Genomic DNA, 25869 nt, shown 5'->3' on the forward strand with positions numbered 1-25869 from the left:
TGCACAGTACTGCTGCCACAAAACGACAAATGTCAGGGATAATACACTGATTCTGGTTCTTTTCCTTCCTCATCTACAATATGTTTCCACTGCTGACTGTTGGATCGAATTTTCTTTCTTAACTCCATTCCTGGTGCTCTCCGTCCTCTAGTTTGGAAGTCCCTCTCCTGCCTCTGTATCAGCTTGTCAGAGATGACTTTCTCCCTTCTTTATTCCCTTCTGGATTTTCATGTCGACTGTGCTCTCTGTTCCTTTCAGAAAGTGAAGTGAAATTCCGATAATCCGGCAGTCTCAGGACTGGCAGACTTCCCAAACTTTTGGATGTTATTCATATTAATGCCCCAACACATTCTCATTTTGCATTTTTGTTAGATGTAACATGGTCATATAATACATTTCTCAGTTAACCTGTTTAGATTCAGGAAATGTGGCCCTAGTGAGTTTAAAGGGAGAGTGGAATAAGGCAGCAGATTATCAGAATTTTACTGCACTAGTACACTCACCCTGTCTAAACTCATCTGTTCTGGAAATCTTTACTGACCAGCTGTTCCCTCCAGAGCTGACTATTCCTGATCAGCCTCCAATGCAAATGGCTCTGGGTGAGGCTCTTGCTTTGGTGGAAGGCTGCACTTCTGTGGGAGAATCACTAAGGGACAAACAAGGTGCTTGGCATTCCCAGTCTTCCAGAGGAGGTTCACAAGGATGATTCTGGGAATGAAGGGGTTAAAGTATGAGGAGCGTTTGGCAGCTTCAGGCCTGTACTCACTGGAACTTAGAAGAATGCAGGGGGATCTCACTGAAACCTACTGAATGTTGAAAGGACTAGATAGATGTGGAGAGGACGTTTCCTATGGAGGGGGTATTCAGAACTAGAGGGCACAGCCTCAGAATTGAGGGGCTTTCAGAATGGAGGTAAGGAGGATTTTTGTTGCTAGAGAGTAGTGAATCTGTGGAATGCTCTGCCACAGATTGTGGTGGAGGCCAAGTCCGTGGGTACATTTAAGGTGGAAGTTGATCGTTTCCTGATTGTTCAGGGCATCAAAAGATATGGCGAGAAGGCAGGTGTATGGGGTTGAGGAGGATCTGGGATCAGCCATTATGGAATGGCAGAGCAGACTCAATGGGCTGAATGGCCTAATTCATATGGTCTTATTTCACACAATTAACCTCAGCTCTTCCTGATCCACACCAAAAGCCATTCACTTTCAGCTGCATTGTTTTGACTACCCGCCTGCCAGTTCTTCACTATTTACAATCCACAACAAAGTGAGGTCAAGTGGAAGCTAAAGGACCAACACCTCATAATCCACCTGTGACATGGACAGTCAATTTTCCAATCTCAGGTAACCGGCACCCTGATCTTTCCCATCTTCTACTGAACTACCCAAGTCCTCTTTCACACAATCTTCCTCCACCCAGTTTCGACCCCTCTCCCACCAGGTTCCACTGCCGAGTGCACTACACTCAAGCCAGTAGGTTTCATATCCCCTCTCCCACCTGGTTCCACCCATCACCTTTCTTTATCGTCGGATTCTGTAATCTGCACCCTTTGTTGTCGTCCCCCAGCATCTGTCGATGTCTCCTCCCTGCCCCACCTGGACCCATCTGTCCATCATCCCTGCTCACTCATACCCACCTATCGCTTACAGCTTCTGCCACTTCCCTCTCCCATGCCTCTTTATACTGGCTGTCTCTGAGGAAGGGCTATGTCATGAAATGTTGACTGTCTCTCTGCCTGACCCACTCTGTTCCTCCAGCAACTTATTTACATTCTCATCATTGTTTTTAAACAATTCCATAATCTTACATGTTCCCATCAAGTGTTCGTCCATCGTCGTTGATGAGGACCTCGACACCATTATGATGCTGTTGAAACTAGCGCGTGATTTGGATTTAAATGAGGGAGGGTTGTGCAGTGTCAGCCTCACTCTCTCTTCCCAATTCCCATCTGGATCCAGTGGCAAAACAGAGTCGAGACGGCTGGAGATGGGACTAGGCACAGTGGATGACCAGGACGTCTTCCGTGTCTTGTCCTGCTCTACACATTCCATGATGCTTGCAGAGACCGCCTTCTTGACCGTTGGACCTTCCATTGGTCTCGTCCGCTCAATCCGCTGGAGTCTGTCTTCGCATGCTGGGATAGACATCTCTCTATCTCACCGAGGGATTGAGACCCGCCAGCTACCCTCACCTGGTTTAGGCGGCTTGTTGAAGCCGTTGCCTGGGGTGTGGCTGCTGTCGGATGCAAACAGCTACGGGGAGCCACAGGTGAGAGCTGAGTGCCGGGGGGGACCAAAGGTGGACTAACCGCCTTGAAAATGACGCGACACGTTCCCCCACCAGAGGTGCTACCCCTCCCTGACACCCCATACACCCCAAACTCTATTCCTATCAACAATCCCTGCAAACTCTGTATGCCAGACCTCTCGATGTAACCCTCTCCATGCCTCTGCTCGCTTTCAACACTCTTTTCAAGGTTTTGGTCACCTGCACTGATGTCTCCCCTAAAACCTTCATGTCAGATGTTCTCTGCCAGCCCTCCAGTAGTTGACCTGAAACTCTTTTCCATGCTAGAAGTACTTAGGTAATTTAACTTGTTATTGCAATTTCTCTGTAATCCGTCTTGCAAACGTAAACTGGCAAACTCCCTCAGCAGGTAGGGTAGGATTTGAGTAAAAGGAAACAGTGTTAACATTTTGAGTCTAGGACCATTGGTCTCACACTCACTCTACATCAGAGTCAAAGAGGTACACAACACAGAGACAGGCCTGTCGGCCCAACTCTTCTATTTTGGCCTGAGCTGGTCCCATTTTCCTGTATTACCAATATCCCTCTAAATCTATCCTTTCCATGTACCAATATTCTATTTCCCCCAGCCTGGTCACTCTCTCTTCTCCCTTCTCCCACTAAGCAGAAGATATACCCCACCAGAAATATACTCTGCTGTTATAAGACTCTTTAACAAACCTCTTATATGATAAAATGAATTCTTGGTCTTGGCATGTTCCTTTATTTGTCTCCCTGCACTGCACTTTCTATGTGACTGCATGTCCTGCATTCTGTTTTATTTTCCCTATTACGTATTTACATATGAAATGATCTGTCTGGATGGCACGCAAATGAAAGCTTCCGGATTCCCATATCATGCCTAAAGATGTGACAATCTCACAATCATTGTCATGACCTTGCACTTTATTACCTACCTGCACTGCACTTTCCCCGTCCTATTATTTCCTTTCTCTTTGAACTATCTGGATGTACTTTTGCTTCGAAACGATCGTGTAAGACCTTTCACTGTACATTGGTGCATGTGACAACAATAAACCAATTACCAATTTAGCACTTGAGACTCTGCCCTTGTTCTTCTTTGGATCTTGACAGCTAACAGCATCACTTCAGATCTTCCCAGCCTCTCCTACTTTCGTTCTGGGTTTAATCCGTTCCGGGTTTTCTTCCAGTCCAAATCCGAGTTTTCAGGATTCCAGTCCGGGTTTTACCAAGCCTTCGCTCCGTTCCCGACTCCGTGGCGGGGTTTGCGGCGCTTCGCAGTCTGCTCCCGGATTTGTGGCGCCGCTCCGGGTTTTGGCTGCTGCCTCGCCAGTGCATCGGCGCTTCGCCTCGGGGACTGCTCGGATCCGGGAGAGACGAAGCGAAGCCGGGATCGGGCCCAAGCGCGGCCCCGCAGCGGCGCAGTCTGATCCGGCCTGGGGCCGGCTTTCCTAGTGAGGGGCCTTCAGCCTGCATCTTCCACCCCCCGCCCCCTCCACCTCCAGCCGCTGTCGGAGGCGACCCTCGGTGCCGGGGGTGGTGAGATGGCCGCGATCCGGTGAAGGCGGGGGGAGCCGCTCCGCTCCGGGGCCTCAGCCCTGTCCCCGGGGCCTCCGCCGGGACCCGCGCCGTGTCGATGAGTCTGGAGCCTGGTTGCCTTCCCCGGGTAAGCGCTTCCCCTTCTTGCCCTGGGGCCTGGGCTCCAGCTGACGGAGGAATCCCTTTGTTTGAGGCCGGGGTGATGAGGATGGTATGGGGGGGGGGGTGGTGACGGGCCCGATCTCTCCCCCTTCCAGCCCCGGTCTCGATTAGCGGACTGTCCCGGGGGAGGGGGTTGATGGTGACGGTGACAGGTGGTTGGGAGTTCGGGGGTGTGAGGTGTTGGGCCGTGAGGCGCCGAGCCGGATCTTGGAAACCTGGAACCGGCACATGGTGTAAGGTACGAGCGGGCGGCAGCCGGAGGATGCTCGGGGTCAGGGACACCCGATGATCCCCAAATAAACCCCGGCTGCCCCGCCCGGCCACTGGACGACTCCCAGCTCCCAGGCCCGGATTGGCTTGGCAGGAAGCATTGAACACCAAGCGGAGGCATTGTTGTGGTGCCCGAGCCCCAGTACTGGCAGCTCAGCCAAGAGACAGAGTCCCTTCTGTTAAATTAAGTCTCATTTATTGTTGGTTTGCTTATCCCTCTCTCTTTCTATGTATCTTGGTGCCTTGGTACATTTGGCTTAGGTACAGCACTGACTGAGTCAGATGATTGTGATTCAAGCCTTACTCCAAGGGACCAGGGCAGACTGTCCAGTTCGGATTCTGTACAGAATGAACAAAGTGTTGAAGGTTTTTGTGTAGATCAATGTTTAAAGGTGAATCTTTTCCTCTTGCCAATGTAGTTTCCTTTTAAACTTGGTCTAGAAATTGATCTTTAAAAATGGGGTCAAGGTCCAGGTTAAAGATTTTGGAGTTTCTGGTCCTTGGAAATATTTAGGGACCTTCCTCAGTTTTAAATTATGATTCCGGGTGTCAGCGTTGGCGTGCTGTTAACACCTTCACCTCTATGTGAAGGCGTGTGTGCAAGTTCAAGTTCCACTTAAAGAGACCGCAGTGAATCTTAGCTGTTAACCTCAGTGCGTTGTTGATGTTGACTTTCAGGTATGATTTTAAACCAAGGCTTCGCCTTCCTGCTAAGTAGGTGTAAAACTGATCCTCCAGTGTTATTTTGAAGGCTCGGGGAATTCTACTTACCTTTGGGCAGTCTTTATCTCTGAAATTGTTGTAGGCACTTGTAAAAGTACTGTTGACAGCAGTTCTTGTGTCACTGATTCGGTCGTGCTCCATTTACAACCAAACATGAATATTTTCTAATTGAAGCTCTTTAACAAACACTCAAAGTTAATATTATGCATTAAATGTTTAGTATTTTGATAATCTATATGGAAACGGTGAGTCTCAATTGTCAGTTTCTAAGGAAAATATTTTGAAGGTCTTCATGCAGTTGATGTTAATGTTGTATTTATTGTTGGTGTTTTCTCAATGGTAAGCTTGCTTTGATTGTCAAAGTTATTAATCCACCATTACTGGTATCATCGTATATCAGATGCATGAAGGGTGTTGGCTGATTACCGCATGAAAACCTTGAACCAATTGAAGACAGTGCAGACTTGATTAAAGAAAATATTTGGCAAACATTTTGAACGGCCATTGAGTTGCACTGGGAGACCATGTGGCTGTGAGCACAATACTAGACCGTGCAGTGATTTCTCATGATGCCAAACTGCCATTTACTGTGCATTGTTACGGGTGATGGACATCTGTAGTATAGGATGGGAAAAAGTACTTCAGAGAGGAGTCAAAGGAATGGGGTGTGGTACAAAGCAAATCAAGAAAAATAATGGAAGGATCACTCTGTGGATTTAAATGATGACCCTGACTGCATTTTTGCTCAATTACTCAAGTTGTACTCCAGTAGAGGATGTCTTGTATCGCAGCTGCCTGAATGTGAAAATTGCATTTGGGCTCATAAGAGCCTAGTAGTGGATGTTGAGAAAGCAATAAAAAATAATTGCAGGTAGGAATGCACCTGCTTTTAAACAAAAACGTGCTACAGTATATTAGCAGCCTGGTCATTGTACTGATTGTGCTTGTGGGCTCAGTAATATCACTCGCCATTCACACTAAATGCACTCTCCAGTAAATCAAACAAATAAGTGCATTCGTTATCTTGAGTCTGTCCAAAATGTTGACTGTTCATTTCCCTCCGTATATGCTACCTGACCTGCTGAGTTCTTCCAGTGGTGTGTGCGTCACTGATTAACCTGCTGTCATTGCTGAGGGTTTCATTCGCACTGATTCACCCTCATCTTCCACCTGTCCCTGATAATGATATCCATCTTCCACCTGTCTCTGTAACCTTCAGTTTTACACCTTCGACTTCTGAATTACTCTTTATGGCAGGTTTAGCTGCACTGCACATTGGTTAAACTAACAATGCCAGAGGGAAACTTTGATATTGATCCCGAACAAAGTTGGTATTTGGAAAAATATGGGGAATAAATCTGTTAGCACAGATAAGACAGCAACATCTCCACTTCCTGATGAGCCTGAGGAGGATGAGGCTGTCCACATCCCCCATTCTATCCAGTTTTCACAAGAGCACCACAAGAGTGTCCTGACGAGCTGTATCACTGTCTGGTATGGGAATTACAAGGCGTTTGACCACTAGTCACCACAAAGGATTGGGGTCTCTCTTCCACCCATTAGAGATATTTATCAGGAGTGCTGCATACACAGGGCCCTTAGCATTGTCAATGATCCCTCCTATCAGTCCAACAATCTCTTTGAACCCCGACCATCAGGAAGGAGGTACTGTAGCATTAGGACAAGAATTGTTACGATGGGAAGCACCTTCTTCCCCCAGGCTGGTAGCATTTGACTGTTTACTTGTGTATTAAATGCACTTTATTATTTGTTAATTTACTAGTGGTGATATTACTTTGTGTGTGAGCTGTATGTAGAGAGTTGTGCAGCTTGGTCTGAAGGAACGTTGTTTTGATTGGTGGAATACATGTGCATGGTTGAATGACAATAAACTGAACTTGATTAAAAGATAGCAATATTTGCCGAAGTAGTTGAGAGAGTTGATGTGTATTTGGAGTTTGCAAAATAGTTTGAAGTCAGCCTAGGCTATAAAGGGGTATGGGCTGCTGTATCACAACTGGGTTGAAATAGTTGGTTTTCAGTTTTGAGGAAGACAGTGGTATTGCTTGGGAATTGATGCTAAAACAAGAAATGTGGAAATTCTCAGTGGGTCATGTCTCAGATCCCAAAGAAGTCTGTTGGAAATCAGGTCTCAAGTCTGGAAGTCTGATGGAAAGTCAACAGTGTGAAATATTGAGCAGCAAAATGCTAGAGGAGCTTGGTGGATCAGGCAGCATTTATGGAGGGAAATTGACAGTTGGTGTTTTAGGTTGAGATCCTCTCCACAGATGTTGTCTGGCCTGTTGAGTTCCTCCAGCATTTTGTATGTTTCTCCAGATTTCAGTTTCAGCCTGCACAGCTGCTGTCTTACCCATTGGATAGTAGTTTGTTTTAAATCCTGTCCCGCTTGGTGGCGCAATAATATCAGCGCTGGACTCCAGAGCGAAGGTTCCCGAGTTTGAATCCAAGTCGGGTTGAGCGTGGAGCTAACAACTCGGTCTCGTAAAAACAAGAATAGCTTGCTACGGAAACACTGTCATGACGGTGCCCCGATAACTCCACTGCTGAGTTAAGGGCTATTCTTCTTCTTCTTTGTTTTAAATCCATAATTCAATATTATATTTGTTGTGTAGATTTCCAAATTTGCAGCACTCAATTTAGATCTGCAACATGAAGTTCAGAATTCAAACACTTAAGGAGAGTAATAAACTCCAGGAGCTCATAGATTGCCTAACTGGATTAACATGTTTGAGGTACCATTTAATGCAGAGAATTATATGTGCACTTTTCCCATCTTGGTCTCTGTATTCCCTTCACTTTTACCATTGACGGAAATATTTTGGTGGAGCACATTCTCTAACTTTTTGTGTCAGGTTCTCGTTTGCTTATTTTGAAGGACATTAAAGTGCAAAACTAGTGTATAAGGATGGTTATTGAGAAAATAATTCCTTTTCTCTGGAAAAGCTAAGTTCAGTCATTTTTAATATTATGAAAAAAAATTAAGAGTGGACAGTGATGTTTCCATCTATGGGGAAAGCCAAAACTTGACGCTATAAATAGAAGCTACTTATGTGTAAATCCAATTGGTAAATCAGGAAAGACTTCAGTCCTTGATAATTGAGGCAACTTGCATGGATGCATTTAAGGATTAGTGATATAAACAGAGGAAGGAAAAAAGAATATATTCATGGAGTTAGCTGAAAGAAAGATGGGAGGAAATGTGTGTGGAGCAAAAACACTGGCAGTATTTGGATCAAATGGCTTGTTCATCGTTGCTATGTAATGCTTAGCTGTTGGGAATTAAGCAAACTGTCAGTTCTGTTGTTTTTCCTCCTGTTTTCCCTTCCTTACCCTGCCCTCTATTTCCCTCACCCAGAAGAAAATGCTTACCCTATCTATGAATGTCAGAAGGACCATTGTTTGTTACAGCAACCCATAAACCTCTGGACTGATAATAGCTCTGTTGTTAAAAGCCAAGCAGAATCAGTTTGTTTTGAAATAAAACTACTGAAGTGACTAACCATAACAAATATTTATTTCCTCTTTTATATATGGATTTGAGATCACCATTTAAATCGGCATAAACTGGTGGAGGATGGTATAATTGCGCTTTAATGACTGCCCACGTTACTGCTGTTCTAGAAGCTGGGAAAGCTGTGGTAATGGTCAAAACTATTTATTGAATTCATTGTGGGGAAACACCTGCTTTTTGATTTGGAAAATGTATCATCTGGGGAGCAGTGGCCTTGGAACATAAACATTGTGACTTGCATATGATAAAATTCATTTTCACACAATATAAGAAGTTCGAATCATAGAACTGTTATGTTGGATGAGATCATTAGATCCAATACGTCCTTGTGATTCAGTGTGGAAGAAACCATTCAGTCTCATTTCTCTTTCCTTATCATTTGCCATGTTTTCATCGAATATCCTTTGCCTCTCCAGAAGCCGTAATTCAGACTGTTTCGGAATAGATTCCATAAATTAACTTTGAAGTTGTCAGAACTAAGTTTTTAAGTTTTCACCTTTTATCTTATATGTTTAGTATCACCTACAGAATAAATACTAGACTTCCATCTTTTGTACTTACCAATGAGTTTAATGTCTCTGTCTAGCTGAGCTGTGAGGGTTTGATGAAATGAGTTTGGCAGCGTCCCTGCGTGCTTGAAATTTTTAGTGAGCTTTGATACAGGCTAATCCTAACAGCACTAAATGGGCTTGTTCATTGAGTTCCTAGTGTGATCTGAGTGGGATATTAATAAAATAATACTATTTGGTGTTTGGGCTGAATGGCACTTTGAAGGCAGAGGTGCTGGCCATTTACTGGGTGTTGGTTAACAGATGGAAAATGAAGAGTAGAAATAAATGAGCCCATTTTGAGTTGTGAGTCCTTACCCTTAACCTTCTGTCACTCTATAATTAGTGAATTGGTTGAGGGGGTTCAATATATCCAAGTTTGTTAATAATACAAAGATAAGTGGCAATGTGGATTGTGAGGATGATGCAGAGAAGTTTTGGGGGAATTTAAAAAGTCTAATTAATGGGTAAGGAAGTGGCAGATAGAATACACAATGGAGAAGTAGTCACCTTCTTGTTTTGAGTGACGAGAGTTTTGAAAGACATTACTGTTCACGAGATTTGGGTGGTCTTGTATGTAAACCACTGAAAATTATAGATACATCAAGGAATTAGGAAAGTAAAAGGTATGTTGGATTTTATGACAAGAGGAACAGGAAGGATGCTGGAGAAACTTGGAAGGTAAGGTAGTATTTGGGGAGGAAAATGGACAATTGATGTTTCAGGTCAAAGGTCAGATAAAGGTTCTCATGCAGAAATGTCAGTTGGCGATTTCCAGTCCAGATGAAGGGATGTGACTGGAAATATCAACTGTTCATTTCCATCGATAGATTCTGTCTGGCTTGCTGAGTGCCTCTATCATCTTGTTTGTTGCTTCACATCCAGCAGTTGCTATCTCTTTTTGTCTCCTTTATTGGAAGAGGACTTGAATATGAGTAGACTTATTCAAATTATGTAGGGACTTGGTGAGGTTACACCTGGAATATTTGTGCACTAGTTTCATTTCCCTACCTGAGGAAGTATATATATGTGGTAGAGCAATGTATGTTCATGAGATTGATTGGAAGGTTGGGTTATCTGATGAGAAAGTAAATAAACTTGAAAGCTGAGAGATGATCTTGTCGAAACCTACAGCCACAAGATATCTGTAACAAGTAGTGTTCCATGGTATTGATACTAAGGCCCTTGTTGTTTGAACATGATTAATAAACCTTGAGGACAACACAAAATTTGGGCCCTAGGTAGAGAAGGACACTGTTTAAGGGTGCATTGGGACATAGATCAGCTTCACATACATGAGGAGTAAAATCCTTATGTCACCTTTACGTCTGAATGTGCAATGTGCCATTTATAGTAATTTGTAATAAATAGTAAGTACAGTAAGATATACAACAGAACCGTCAATATCGCTTAGAAATACAATTGTGTCAGTGTGAATTAATCAGCCTGGCCTGGTGGAAGAAGCTGTCCCGGAGTCTGTTGGTCCTGGCTTTAATGCTGCAGTACCGTTTCCCAAATGGTGGCACCTGGAACAGTTTGTTGGTGGGTTGACTTGGGTCCCCAATGATCCTTCCGACCCTTTTTACACACCTGTCTTTGTAAATGTCCTGAATAGTGGGAAGTTCACATCTACAGATGCGCTGGGCTGTCCGCACCACTCTCTGCAGAGTCCTGCGATTAAGGGAAGTACAGTTCCCATACCAGGCAGTGATTCAGCCAGTCAGGATGCTCTCAATTGTGCCCCTGTAGAAAGTTCTTAGGATTTGGGGACTCATGCCAAACTTCTTCAACCGTCTGAGGTAAAAGAGGCACTCTTGTGCTTTTCTCACCACACAGCCGGTACGTACAGACCAAGTGAGGTCCTCGGTGATGTGTATGCCAGGGAACTTAAAGCTGTTTCACCCTCGCAACCCTAGATCTATTGTTGTCAGTAGGGATGAGTCTGCCTCCTTTCCTCCTGTAGTCTACAACCAGCTCCCTTGTTTTTGCGACATTGGGGCAGAGGTTGTTTCCTTGATAGCTGATTTGGCTGTGACCATTAGTGTAATTTGCTTTCAAGAACAACCTAAACACCCTCATCTTTGTTTTATTCAGAGTAAAGGTAATCCTGCATTCAGTCTCAGCTATTGGTGACCTTACTTGGAGTGATATTTTGGTAGTGAGTAAGTTTATTGTATAGTCACACTCCATAATATTAGTTGAAACCAGAGCACAAGAGACTCTTGCAGAATATGAACTGATTTAGTACAGTTGTGCTGAATAATGTGTGTCTCTAGAATCTAAACATGAGAAAATCTGCAGATGCTGGAAATTCAAGCAACACATACAAAATGCTGGTGGAACGCAGCAGACCAGGCAGCATCTATAGGAAGAAGTACAGTCAATGAAGTCCTGACGAAGGGTCTTGGCCTGAAAAGTCGACTGTACTTCTTCCTATAGATGCTGCCTGGCCTGCTGCATTCCACCAGCATTTTGTGTGTGTCTCTAGAATCTTTTTTTTAATTTCAAAATATACTTAATTCAAAAATAAAACTATGTACAATAAACCATTCAATGACTCTCAATCCTTTACAGATGTTTCCATTACAGGCTTTACATTTCCATACTTCTAGCCACCCACGTGGCGCTCTGTTGTTTCACCGATCCACACCACTGTTGAGGGGTATACTCCTCACCACCCAACCCTTCCCACTCCCGCGGGAGAAGAACCCTAAACTGTCGTCCTTCCCCACCGGGCCCTTGGGGTGGCTGCACCGAGTTTCAGTGCGTCCCTCAGCACGTACTCCTGCAGCCGAGAATGTGCTAGTCGGCAGCATTCTCCCACGGACATCTCCATGTGCTGGTAGATCATCAAGTTTCAGGCCGACCAAAGAGCATCTTTCACTGAGTTGATGATCTGCCAGCAGCACCGGATGTTAGTCTCCGTGTGCGTCCCTGGGAACAGCCCGTAGATTAGAGAGTCCTCTGTTACGCAGCTGCTGGGGATGAAGCGTGACGCTAGCCCGTCCATCCTCCTCCACACCTTCTCTGCGAACCCACAGTGTGCAAAAGAGGTGGGTCACAGACTCCCTCACTGTAGTCCTCCCATGGGCAGTGGGGTGTGGAGACAACGTTCTGTGGTAAAAGGAGGGATCTGACAGGGAGGGCCCCTCTCACCGCCAGCCAGGCGAGGTCCTGGTGCCTGTTGGTGAGATCTGGCGATGGGGCATTTTGCCAGATGAACTGGACGGTCTGTTCAGGGAACCACGCCACTGTGTCCATCACGTCCTTCTCCTGCAGTGCCTGCAGGACATTACGTGCCAACCACTGCCTGATGGCCCTGTGGTCAAAGGTGTTGTCCTGGAAGAACTCTTCTATGAAGGACAGGTATGACAGCAATGACCAGCTGACTGGGGCATTGCGCGGGAGTGGGGCCAGACCCATCCTTCGTAGCCAGGGCGACAGGTAGAACCTGGGAACATAGTGGTACTTGGTGCCCACATATCTGGGTTCTACACACAACCTGATGCAGCCACAGACAAAGCTGGCCATCAGGGTGAGGGCGACATTGGGAATGTTCTTGCCCCCATTGTCCAGGGACTTGTACATGACGGTCCGTCTGACCCGCTCCATCTTGGATTCCCAGACGAATCTGAAGACAGCTCGGGTGATTTCCAAGCTGTAGGAGTGGGGGACGGGCCAGACCTGTGCCAAGTACAGAGCCCTGAGAGCACCTCACACCTGATGACCAGGTTCTTGCCCATTTCCCCACAGTCCCAGTTTCTGTTTCACCTTGGCAGTCCGCTCCTGCCAGTTCTTGTTGCACGCCTCCGAACCAGATCCCCAACACCTTCACGTGACCAGGCCTGATGGTGAAGGGGACACTGGATCGGTCGTGCCAGTTGCCGAAGAGCATGGCTTCGCTCTTCGTGTGGTTGACCCTGGCCCCTGATGCTAGCTCAAACTGTTCGCAGATGCTAATCAGCCTGCGAACTGACCTTGGATCAGAGCGGAAGATGGTGATATCGTCCATGTACAGGGAGGTTTTCACTTGGGTCCCTCCACTGCCTGGCAGCGTCACCCCTCTTATGCCCTCATTCTTCCTGATGGCTTTGGCAAAGGGTTCAATGCAGCACACAAACAAGACGGGAGAGGAGACAGCCCTGCCTGACTCCAGATCTGGTGGGGAAGCTGTCTGTTTCCCACTCCTTGACCTGGATTGCACTGCAGATATCTGAGTAGAGCAGTTTGATCCAATTCAGGTTTCCCTCCACAAATCCCATTTTGGAGAGCACGTCCGCCATGTACGTGTGCGATATCCTGTGGAAGGCTTTCTCCTGGTCCAAGCTGACCAGGTAGGTGTTCACCCCCTGTCCTGAACGTAGGCGATGGTGCCCCTCAGCAGCGCGAGGCTGTCCGAGATCTTCCTGACCGGTACAGCACAGGTTTGGTCCGGGTGGATCACCTGTCCCGGAGCAGACTCGACCCTGTTGGTGATAGCCTTGGACAGGATCTGGGCCTCCAATTCCTAAAGTCCTCCCTTTCCCCTTCCGCTTGTAGATGGGGGTGATGATGCCCTTCCTCATGGACTCTGACATGCTGCTGGCCAGAAGCATAGCGTTGTACACTTCCAGCAGGTCAGGGCCCATCCAGTTTCACAGAGCCGAATACAACTCAGCCGGTAAGTCATCGCTTCTGGGAGTCTTACTCGACTCAAAGGAATGGATGGAGCCTGTCAGCTCGTCCAGGGTCAGTGGCTGATCCAGACTCTCCTGCTTGCCGTCGTCTAAGACCTGCGTGATAGACGACAGGAAGTTGCAGGAGGCTGTGGATTCTGTAGCCTTTTCATCGTACAGACCAGCATAGAAGGACCTGCAGATCCTCATGTCATTCTGTGTAATGGAGTTGTCATTTGGTATTCAGCATCTGTTGTATCTTTATAGACTGCCCTTGTCTTCTTCATTTCCTTTTTGGCAAATGTGACTGCTCCCGCTTTACATCTTTCCATCATATTTCATCTGCTGTTCTTCTGGCTGTTCTTGTATCTTGTCTGTAACTGCTGTCATTTTGCTTCTGATTCTCGTGCCACTCCTAGTTTTTGGTAAATGCAAATTTGTCCAATTTGCATTGGGATTTGGTATACAAATCCATGTGAGTAAATTAATAACCATAGTAATCCTATCACTGATTCTGGAAGTATCTAACTCGACCAGACACCTCTTTGAAAAAATTACCCACAATTTCCTTCTTTCATTCTTTTTTACCATGAAAGTTTGATTTTAAACTTTGTATCTGTAGTTGATTTTAAACTTGTGAGGAGCATTGATGTTCAGCACTGCCCAAGTCCATTTTTAGTGCTGTTTTACCATTTAGTGTTTTGTGAAATAATCTTCAAACGGATATTTCATGTATTCCATTATTTGCCGTGCGATGTTCTTTTATGTGCTCACCCCTGTAGTCTTGTCTCATACTCTGAGAATTTTGTAATCTCGATCATATTCTCTGCGGTTTTAATGCCAAACTTTCCTTTTTTACTCCTTTCCCCTCCTTTGAGATGCTCTAGTTATACCTCTGATGAAACATTTCATCAGTAACTTGCAATCTTTTTCTAACTCTTCTGTTAAACAAAACACTTTGTACATTATTGTACCTGCTAAGGGCTTGGGATGATGCACCCAGTGCACCAAACTAAGAACTTGAAGTTGTTTACTATGTAAGGAATGCGACTTATTCTTGAGATACTACACTTTTGCATTTCCAGCCTCTTAGGCATCTCTGCTGTCTACTCTGTGATTGGCAGGATTTAAGGTTGTTTAAATCCTTGACTCTGTAATTCTTTCCCTAAAATTCTTCCACCTCTCTTTTAGGTCACATTGTAAAATCCAGCTCTCACTTTCTCTGTTAGCTCTTTTAACAAAGTTATAAAAGTTTACTTACAACACGGATACACAGGGTACAAACATTCAGTATGTACAGGACAGTGAGTACACTCAAATTTGCTTACTACCGTCTACTGGACAATTAATACCCCGGGGGCCCACTGCTCCTGGAAGTCATTGCGACTCATTCCACATTTGCACCACACTCTGTGATGAAGCACTTACCTCTCGGGGTCCCCTTTAAATCTTTCCCCCTCATCTTAAACCTATAGTTGCAAGAAAAAGTTTGTGAACCTTTTGCAGTTACCTGGTTTTCTGTGTTAATTACTCATAAAATGTGACCTGATAATAGACAAGCACAATCCGCCTAAGGTAATAACATACAAACAATTGTATTTTTCATGTCTTTATTGAACACATTGTTTAATCATTCAGAGTCCAGGCTGGAAAAAATATGTGAACCCTTGTATTTAATAACTGGTAGAACCTCCTTTAGCAGCAATAACCTCCATCAAATGTTTGCTGTAGCTGCTGATCAGACTTGCACAATGGTGAAGAGGAATTTTAGACCATTCCTCCATATAAACCTGTTCCAGTTCATCAGTATTTCTGGGATACCTTGCATGAACAGCCCTCGTCAGGTCATGCCACAATATCTCAGTTGGGTTAAGGTCTGGACTCTACCTTTCCAAGACACAAATTTTCTTCTTTTTAAAGCATTCCGTTGTTGATTTACTCTTGTCATTGTCTTGTTGTATCATCCAACTTCTATTAAGCTTCAGGTGATTGACCGTGACCCTGACATTCTCCTGTAAAAAGTCTTGATACAATTTTGAATTCATTGTTCCCTCAACGATTGCAAGCTTTCCAAGCCCTGAAGTAGCAAAGCAGCCCCAAACCATGCTTCACAGTTGGGGTGAGGTTTGATGTTTGTGTGCAGTGTCCTTTTCCCTCCAAGTATAGCAGTGTGCATTTCTGCCAAAAAATTTCAACTTTTGTCTCGTCTGTCCGCAGAGCATTATCTTAGAAGTGTTGTGGACCATTCAGATGGTCTTTTGCAAACTTGAGATATGCAGCAATGTCTTTTTTTGGAGAGCAGTAGTTTTTCTATAGTGAGAACATGAACAGAGACTTCAGCAAGTTCTAGAGACTTCTGCAGGTCTTTTTCACCTCTTCAGCATTGCATGTTGTGCTCTTGGTTGATCTTTGCAGGATACCCACTCCTAGGGAGAGTAACAACAGTACTCTGAAATTCCTCCATTTATAGACAGTTTCTCTTACTATGGACTGATGAACCCCCAGGTCTTTAGAAATGCTTTCGTAACCTTTTTTCAGTTTCATGCATCTCTACAGTTCTTCTAAGCTCCTCTGAAAGTTGTTTTACTCGACGCACGGTGCACATACAGCACCTTGAAAAAGTATTCAGCCCCCACAACTATTTTCACTTTTTACTGTCTCAATTTATAAATTTAAAACTTATTAAAGTAGGATTTTTTTAGCTAATCTACAAAACATTGTGCATCATGTCAAATCAAAAGAAAAATTCCAAAATCTGTCAACGATTCCCTAATCTGATACTGAACGTCAGCCAGGTAATGTCGTCCCTATTGTAAAGTACGGTGGAGGTAGCATCATGCTTTGGGGATGCTTTTCTGCAGCAGGGACTAGAAATCTGGTCAGAATTCATGGGGGAGGGGGAATGAATGCTGCTAAATACAGAGAAATCCTGGATTAAAAACCTACTTGCCTCTGCCAGAAAGCTGAAGCTGGGGAGGAAGTTTGTCTTGCAGCAGGAAAATGACCCAAAGCACCCTGCCAGAGCAACCCTGGAGTGGTTTCAAATGAAGAAAATTGATGGCCTTGAGTGGCTCGGTCAGAGTCCTGACCTTAACCCGATCAGGTATCTCTGGCAAGATCTCAAGATCGCTGTCCACCACTGCTCTCCACCTAACCTGGCACAGCTTGAGCAATTTTGCGAAGAGGAATGGGCAAATCTTGCTTCATCATGTTATGCAATGCTAATAGAGACTTACCCAAAAAGACTACTGGGCGTAATAGCTGTGAGGGGTGGTTCAACTAAGTAATGAACAAAGGGAGAAGAACACTTTTCAACTGCTGAAATTTCAGTTTATGAGTTTTCAGTTTTTCATGCTTTAATATTTTCCCTGTTTTTTGAGGGGACTCTTCTCTTGAAAAAAGGAGTATGTGATTAAGTTGATCAGAATCCCTGGTTGTAATGCTCATTTATTTGTACAAAGACTTGGGGGCTGAATACTTTTACAAGGCTCTTTGTGATCTTGAAAAATCTTTCTTGACAGATCTGTCAGTAACCTGACTTTGTCTTTTTTTATATTGGGTAGAGCGCCTCTACAACCCAAACCTCCAATCTCATCTCATTGATTGGAATGCCTGACTCCAAATTGTTTTTGTAGAAGGCATTAGCCAAAGGTTCACATACAGGTTTCCCCTGCCATCCGAAGGTAGAGCGTTCCTGTGAAACGGTTCGTAAGCTGGAAAGTCGTAAAGTGAAGAAGCAATTACCATTTATTTATATGGGAAAACTTTGTGAGCGTTCGCAGACCCAAAAATAAACTACCGAATCATGCCAAATAACACATAAAACCTAAAATAACAGTAACATATAGTAAAAGCAGGAATGATATGATAAATACACAGCCTATATAAAGTAGAAATACTTCTCTACAATCATTTCCTCACTGTTCTCGGTAGCAAAAATCTCGCGGAAGCGCTCTGGGCAGAAACACTCTCTCCAGTAACCTTTAAACTATGAAGCTGCCAAATCATACCAAATAACACATAAAAATACATAGCCGATATAAAGTAGAAATAATGTATGTACAGTGTAGTATCACTTAGGGGAATCGGGAAGACAGCGTCAAGCACACTGATGATGGTGTCTTTGGCTGAGTCATCGGAGGCTGGGATGGTGCAGTGGCCCCCACCCTCCGGGCAGCGACCCGATACCGATCCGCGAAGCATGCAGGGGTCCAGCGGCAGCCGGAACGCACCCAGTACATCTTTAAGAAAAAAGCCGAAATAAACAAGCTAATTAATTAGGTGCCGCCGGGCTCGTAAATGTTGGCCCAGATCAGAGACGACGCAATCGGCAATTGCCTCTGATCTGGGCCGACATTTACATGCCGGGTGGCACCTAATTAATTAGCTTGTTTATTTCCACTTTTTTCTTAAAGATGTGCTGGGTGTGTCCCGGCTACCGCTGCATTCTCCGCGGCCCGGGGGTTGGGGTGGTGGGACACTGGAGTGTCATCTCATTGTCGATCAGGGCAGGCAGGTCATCTTCTTCTATGTCTGCCTGCCTCGATGTCGAAGGTCGAGGTTCGTCGTCTGCTGAAGGCTTGCTTGACTGCTAGCCTCGCGCATTTTTCTATCATACAGTTCTTTGTAAGCACTCAAACCATCTTGCAAATATGCCCTAAACCGACATACCCTTTCAAAATTAAAGTCGTACTTTATCACTGCAGCGAAAATCTCATGCAGTTGCTTCACGTTCAGTTAAGAATTTGTTCGCTACTGCATTCGGTTTCGATTGTCATCCTTTCCTCTTCCAATTGCATCAGCTCTTCATCTATCAGTTCTTGGTCATGAGATGTCAAAACCTCTTCAACATCATCTTCATCAACTTCCACAAGCCAAACTCACTTCGTCCTTACTTCATTCACCACAATCGAAACGCTTAATTATGTCTAGTTTTACGCTAAGTGTAACACCCTTACGAGCTCTTTCAGGCTTTTCCGATACCTCAGAACTCATCTTGCAAACGGCTGCTCACAGGCATGTGTTTAAGCAATGCTGGCGAGAATGCCGTTCCGAATCCGGGGGAGAGCGGCTGCTCGGGGCGCGTGCTGCTTTTTTTTTTCGTGCGCTGCCTTTTATTGCGTGCTGCTTTTTCCACGCGCTGCCTTTTTTCGTAACAGTGAAAACACCTTCTGTTAGTGAAAACAGGGAACTAATGTCGGTCTTTCGTAACAGTGAGGTTTCGTAAAGGGAACATTCGAAAAGCGGGGGACACCTGTACTTTCGTTCAATTGTGATTGTTTAAATGGAGTACTCAGTATTGATGTGAAGAATTATGACTGTTGTTAGTTTAGGCAGATTGTGTTTGTCTATTATTGTGACTTAGATGAAGACCACATTTTATGAGTAATTAATATAGAAAACTAAGTAATTGCAAAGGGTTCACAAATTTCTTTCAACTGTATGCCTTCTAGTTTTGACTTTCTTACCCTGGGAAAAAGATTGTGACCATCCACCTTGACAATGCTCCTCTGTAAGATCAACCTTCAGCCTCCTTTGCTGCAGGGAAAACTGTTCCAACCTGTCCAGTCTCATAAATCAAACCCTTCAGTCCGGGCAACATCCTTCTGTTTTTGCTGGGGCATTTATTTTTATTGTACAAACGTTCTGCAAAGTTGCATGAACCCACCCACGCATTCCTAACCAAATTAGTCCCTTCCTGATATGTGAACTGAGTAGGAGATTTCTGAAGTGAAATTATGTTTTTTTCTTTGCTTGACTTGTAAGGCAGGGCAGGGCTTACTAGATGAAAGAGTGTCCCCTGGAGTTTTAGTTCAGTTGTAGACAGATTTATTGCCTTTATCCTATATAGTTTCAGTTGAGTGAGAATTGTGGGAGACTCAACCCATCTTGCCCCTTATACCCAAAGACCCAAGGATGGCTTACTGCCGTGCTCTCTGCCCAATGTAAAGAGATGTAAATGTGTCAGAATTGTCTCTCTGTGATAAATGAGTTCTATTTTCCCAGAATCTTGTGGAGCTGTGTGTTCATTAACTTCTCTTGATAACAGTTGGTGCTCCACAGGTTGTCTTCCTGGCTTCCTTAAATATGCCAGGCTATAAACACAGGAGTTGGCCATTCCAGGAATGTTATCATCAAACTATCCTGATCCTGTAATGCTGATCCTTGGGGTTTTATATATATATAGGATTATTGGTTTAGTATTCATTAATGCAATGAGTAGAACCAGGGAAAAAATAAATGATTTATCAACAATTTTCCCATCTTTACAAATTTATTCTTGTTATTATCTGACAAATTTATAGCAGTGTAAAGAACAATGGTACCTGAGATATTGATTGGAATGAGCAAGTTGCTTACATCATGCTGAATACATTGAAGTATTGGACAGTTTCATCTAACTACTGCATAATAGAATATGTGCCGCATGTGAGTTTCCTTCTACCCTTCTTCAACCAACCTGATCGCTGTTACTTTTTAATCCTTACTTCCTTGTATATTATTTTATATTTAGCTTTCAAATTATTTGTCTTAATTATTCTTCATGTGTGACTTCCACATACTGAACGTTCCAAATTTCCCATTGGATTTATTGGTGACTCTTAAATACCAAAGTGGCAAAGACTGCAGATGCTAGAAGTCTGAAATTAAAAAGTGAAAATGCTAGAATTACTCAGGGAACTTGAGTGGGGAGAGAAACAGAAACCTAATTTCAGGGTGATATTCTGTTGTCCCCCTAAGTATTACCAGCATTCTTTGTTATGATTTTAAATTTATGATCCCTGGATTTTGTCTCCTAACAAGCAGGAAGATTTTTTTTTCACATTTATCCTTTTTCAGAATCTTTGGGGCTCCTTTCATGTTTTTTTGTGTAGAGCCTGTTCTTTTCTGGTATAATTTGTGTAATTCCTTGATTTTAGCCAATATGTTTCTAAATCTTTTATTACACAGAGACCAAAATATTCTTCAGTATTCTGTGTGGGCTTGCAAGATTCCATACACATTTAACAGATGCCTTTTTTTTCATTTCTCCACTAATGACCTCTGGTACTTTGATGTTATCTGTAAAGAATTTGTTGACCTGGCTCTGCTTTTAGTGATCTTGTCTTTTAAGATAAACCAGTTTACACTTAAACAATTAAATTAATTTGGTAGTTAGATGCGCAGCCAACAAGATTAATTAATCATATATTTTATTTAATTGTCCTCATTATTAACTATTGTAGCTGCTACTCTCACCTGGCCAGTGATTGTTTATATTTTGAAACTTATACCTCAATTCCCAAGTCTAACGAGAGGTTGCAGTGGGACATTGATAGGATGCAGAACTGAGCTGAGAAGTGGCAGATGGACTTCAACACAGACAATTGTGAAGTGCTTCATTTTGGTAGGTCAAATTTGAAGACAGAATATAATATAAATGGTAAGATTCTTGGCAGTGTGGAGGATCCGAGAGATCTTGGGGTCCGTGTCCACAGGACACTCAAAGCTGCTGCGCAGGTTGACAGTGTTGTTAAGAAAGCATATGGTGCGTTGGCATTCATCAACCATGGGATTACATTAAAGAGCCGTGAGGTAATGTTATGGCTATATAAGACCTTGGTCAGACCCCACTTGGAGTACTGTGTTCAGTTCTAGTCACCTCACTACAGGAAGGATGTGGATACTATAGAGAGAATGCAGAGGAAATTTACAAGGATGTTGCCTGGATTGGAGCGCGTGCCCTATGAGAATAGGCTGAATGAACTTAGCCTTTTCTCCTTGGAGCGACGGAGGATGAGTGGTGACCTGATAGACATTATTAGGTGAAGAGAGGCATTGATCATGTGGATAGTCAGAGGCTTTTTCCCAGGCTGAAATGGCTAACAGGAGGGGGCATAGTTTTAAGGCACTTGGAAGTGGGTATCGAGGGGATGTCAGGGGTAAGTTTTTCACACAGAGAGTGGTGGGTGTGTGAATGCACTGCCAGCGGCGGCAGTGGAAGTGGATACAATAGGGTCTTTTAAGAGCCTCTTAGATAGGTACATGGAGTTTAGAAAACTAGAGGGCTATGCACTAGGGAAATTCGAAGCAGTCTCTACAGTAGGTTATATGGTCGGCACAACATTGTGGGCCAAAGGGCCTGTAATGTGCTGTAAATTTCTATGTTCGAACTCATTGGTGGAAATGATGTACAGCAGTGGACCCAGCACCAATCTTTTTGGATATTTTCTCCCCAATTTTGGATACTGAAGTGTTCGTTCTGCTGGGAGCCTCTTGATTGCATGGCAATTGTTGTCATAGGTTTATTGTGAAATATGATATTGAAGTAATTGTGAAAACCCAAATATATTACATATAACTGATCATCTTTGACTATTCTTTCTACTTCAAAGAGTTTGTTGGGGTCGGCCTTAAAGAGCGACCTTTCTGTCTGAAATTTGCTTGAGTATTCATTATATTTTTGATTTCTAGGTTAAAGGTTAAGGCATACCACAGTAACAAAACTGAGACTGCATTTCAGTTTTTGTCAGAACTTAACCTGGAGATATCCCATCTTCCTGTGAGAAGGCTGGCACTCCAAGCTTCACTGTGGACACTTGGCTCTCATGTGAAAGGTGCTGTGTCAGTCTGGAGTTTGACCGATGATCCAGTTAAATTCCTTGCTGACCAAATTCTTTGTTTATCCCAAAACAAGATTGTGTGTGCAAAATGGCAGCTGCCATTGCTTACATAATAGAGACTACAATTCAAAAAATAATTCAGTGGCCATAAGGAATACACACATTACTGCTGGTGGTAAGGACACCCTCACAATACGTCTCTGTGAAGAAGGGCAAAAGTCCAGCATTTCTCGATCTGTTGCTGATCTTATTGAAACTGAAGGTAGTGGAGTATTATCCCAACCAGAAGCAATTTTCCTGCCTGAAATGTTGACAATTGCTCCCCACCCCCTCCCTCTACCAATGTTGCTTAACCTAGCAGATAGCTTGTTGCTCCACTATCCCAACCAGCTGCTGGCTAAGTGAACAGGTGACTGTTAAAGGTGAAAATGCAGAAACAAGATTATTTTCGATTAATTTATCTTTACACATGTCTTGTTTTCTCATCTCCTGTACTTGACAGATTTAGTGCAAATATTGTGAGGTTTCTCTTAACTTCTTTGCAAACGAGCTGCAAATGCTGGTCAGTTTGCACCTGAAGAGAAAGAAAGGCTAATGGCGTGGGTGTTGGTTTTGGTAAGAAGTGGTGGAGTCGTGCATAGAGTTTCACAGCATCGAAGCAGGCTTTTTGGCCTAACTCATCCACATTCTCATTTGCCTGCATTTGCTTATATCCCTCTAAACCTATCCATGTACCTGTGTCCAGATATCTTTTAAATGTTGTTGTTGTATCCATCTCAATCACTTCATTTGGCTACTCCTTCCATATGCCCACTAACTACCCTGTGTGGAAAAATGGCTTGTCAGTTCATTTTTAAATCTTTTCCCTCTCATGTTAAATGCATGCTTTTTAACTTTAGACTCCCCAACTTTGGGGAAAAATACTGTGACAATCCACCCTTATGGTTTTATCAACTTCTATAAGGTCACCCCTCAACCTTCTTTCCTCCAGGGAAAACATTCCCAGCCTATCCTTATAACTCGTGCATACCAATTCTGGAAGCATTCTTGTGAATCTTTTCTGCACTCAAGCTTAATCACATCCTTCCTATAGTACGTGAAGCAAACTGCACACATTACGTCAAGTGCAGTCTCACCAATGTCTCGTACAATTGTAATAACATCCCAAAACTTGTACTCGATGCTTATTTAATATAGTCAAGGATGTCTTATGCCATCACCACCTTGTGTACCTGTGATGCCGTGTCTGGGAGCTATTTTTAGTACTGCTAAGTCTGTCTCTGTTCTTCAACCATCACTAAGGCCCAGTCATTCAATGTGTTTGCTCTGATTTAACTTCCCAAAATGTTTCCCTTAACACTTGCTTGAATTAACTTCCATTGGTTGATCTGTTTCTCAGTTGACCTAGATCCCTTTGTAGCCTCAATTGATGTTCTTCACTGTCCACCACACCACCAGTTTTGGTATCATCTGTAAACTTGCTCATCGTGTCATCTTTTTTCTCAACCAACCTGACAAAGAACAGTGGCTTCATTACCAATCCCCATGGCACACCACTGGTCACAGGCCTCCAGTCTGAAACATATCCTTGCTCTATCTCCTTCTGTCTCCTTCCACTAAGCCAGTTTTGAATCCATTTGGCTAATGTTCTGTACCCACCTGCCATGTGGGACCCTGTCATTCACTTTGCTAAAGTGCACGTTGGCAACCCTGTCCTCATTAGTTCTTCTGGTCAGCTCTTCAAAAAACTCAAATCAAATTTTGAAGTGATTTCCTGCACACAGAGCACTATTGTTATTCAGTCCCTTTCTTTGCAAATGTAGATAGTTGTACTCACTGAAGACCATTTATTGCGTTAAGACAAGTCAGCACTTCACAAAACAACACGGAGGGTGTGGAAAACAACAGAGAAAGGGCAGAAGTTCAAATATTGTGTCTTTCAACAAAGAAGCAACAAATGACTTGAAATTGCCTCTGGGTGGATTTTAAATGTTAGAGTAAAGGTTAAAGTATTCTCTGTGGAATTAGTTGAGCAAAGAATCAAATGAGAAAGGTGAAGCCAAGACAATAATAAAGGAAGGTTTCAGAATTCCTGTGAGGTATATTCCTCCAGGATTATTAGGCAGACTCTTAACCTGTTCAGTTTGCTGTGGTGTTGTAAATGGTTTATATCCTTTTTAGGCTATAAATACAAATCCTGTCCCAAGGTCATGTATTTATGACAATGTTTTCTTGGCTGATTCTCTCACCTGGCATTACTAACTTGTTTTATTTGTTTGAGAATGCATTTCACTAAATTCTGTGGTATTGGCACCCTTCATGATAAACTTGCACTGAGTTAATTTGGATTTAGACTGACAAAACTTTTATGTTCAGCCTGTCTGCCAGCTTCTGAGGTAATTATTGCTTTGACAACATGTTTGTGTCCATCAGTGTTCCTTTTTATCTGCAACCTCCTTTCACCTGTCATTGCTTGGTATTCACCAGCAGCTGGTAAATTATGCCTTTTCTGTCTCTTGGTGTCTGGTAGATTGCAAACATGTGATTTTTCAGTGTTACTGGTGCTTGTTGGCTCACACAGTTTTTTTTTAACCTTTTCTAGGCAATGATGTACTCACACCGAAGGAGAAGTTGTGAGGACAGTACAGTAAGGACCTAACACACCGGCACTAGACCAGGCAACTGAGAAGAGAAAGGAATCTTTTCACAGGGAAGGTGAATCTAAGATGTCCTTAAGCAGCAGCAGTACAGCGGGGAAAGGTGTGGATTCGAATGCTGTTGATGCCTACGACAGTGGGGATGAGTGGGATATCGGAGTTGGGAATTTAATCATTGACTTGGACGCAGACTTGGAAAAAGACCAGCAGAAAATGGAGATGTCTGGATCAAAAGATGGGAGCATCCCAGTGCCAAGTGCTGTGGCAGCTCTCCCAGAGAATATCAAGTTTGTCACTCCAGTTCAAGCACCTCAGACCAAGGAGAGCAAATCTAAGGCAAAAAGGAGCAAAAATGCAAAGGAAGGGAGTAAATCTGTGTCTGCTGCTTCTCTTTACACTGTGGGAGAATCAGGAAATGGGAAGAAAGAAATGCAGGCGAGATCTGCTGATATAGCAAATCCCAGTGGACTGGGGTCATCCAACAGCACGTCCAAAGGATCAGAAAAGGGCTCAAAGACTGTTCGGAATGGAGCTGGATCGAAAAAGGAGAAAGAGGGTGGATCCAGCAAAAGTAAAAAAGATAAAGGCGAGAGCAGCGGAGGTGTGCATCCGCCTCCTGGGAGCGATCCCAGTGGTGCACAGCAACTCGGGTTGGGGTCAGGGACAAAGGGCAGCTCATTTGAATGTGCTCAGAGCACAAGCTGCCCAGATGGGGCTACCGTTCAAGTGCTGGATTTGGGAAACACACCACTAGATAGCAACAGTATTTCCAACCTTCTGGGAATTAAAACAGAAACAGAAGAGGTTGAGAGTGAGTGTCGACCGCTGAAGAAGATCAAAACGGAGAAGGTAAGGACAGTGGCAGTTTTGTGTTCCCTTGTAAATCCAGATCCAGTAATTAGATTAGTGTTT

General features: G+C 43.8%; 1 protein-coding gene across 2 annotated transcripts in view; it reads left to right on the forward strand.

The window, feature by feature from the left end:
* Positions 1-3542: 3542 nt before the first annotated feature.
* LOC134358554 (zinc finger protein 609-like) overlaps positions 3543-25869 on the forward strand; it is a 227307-nt gene continuing 204980 nt past the window's right edge. For both annotated transcript variants that reach the window (XM_063070914.1, XM_063070913.1), the window contains exons 1-2: positions 3543-3934; positions 24903-25806. In XM_063070914.1, coding sequence (XP_062926984.1) covers positions 25027-25806 — 780 coding nt within the window. In that variant the 5' untranslated portion in view covers positions 3543-3934; positions 24903-25026. The remainder of the gene's footprint in view (positions 3935-24902; positions 25807-25869) is intronic.

The sequence above is a fragment of the Mobula hypostoma genome, chromosome 18, assembly GCF_963921235.1.
Source record: "Mobula hypostoma chromosome 18, sMobHyp1.1, whole genome shotgun sequence".
NCBI classification, from domain to species: domain Eukaryota; kingdom Metazoa; phylum Chordata; class Chondrichthyes; order Myliobatiformes; family Myliobatidae; genus Mobula; species Mobula hypostoma.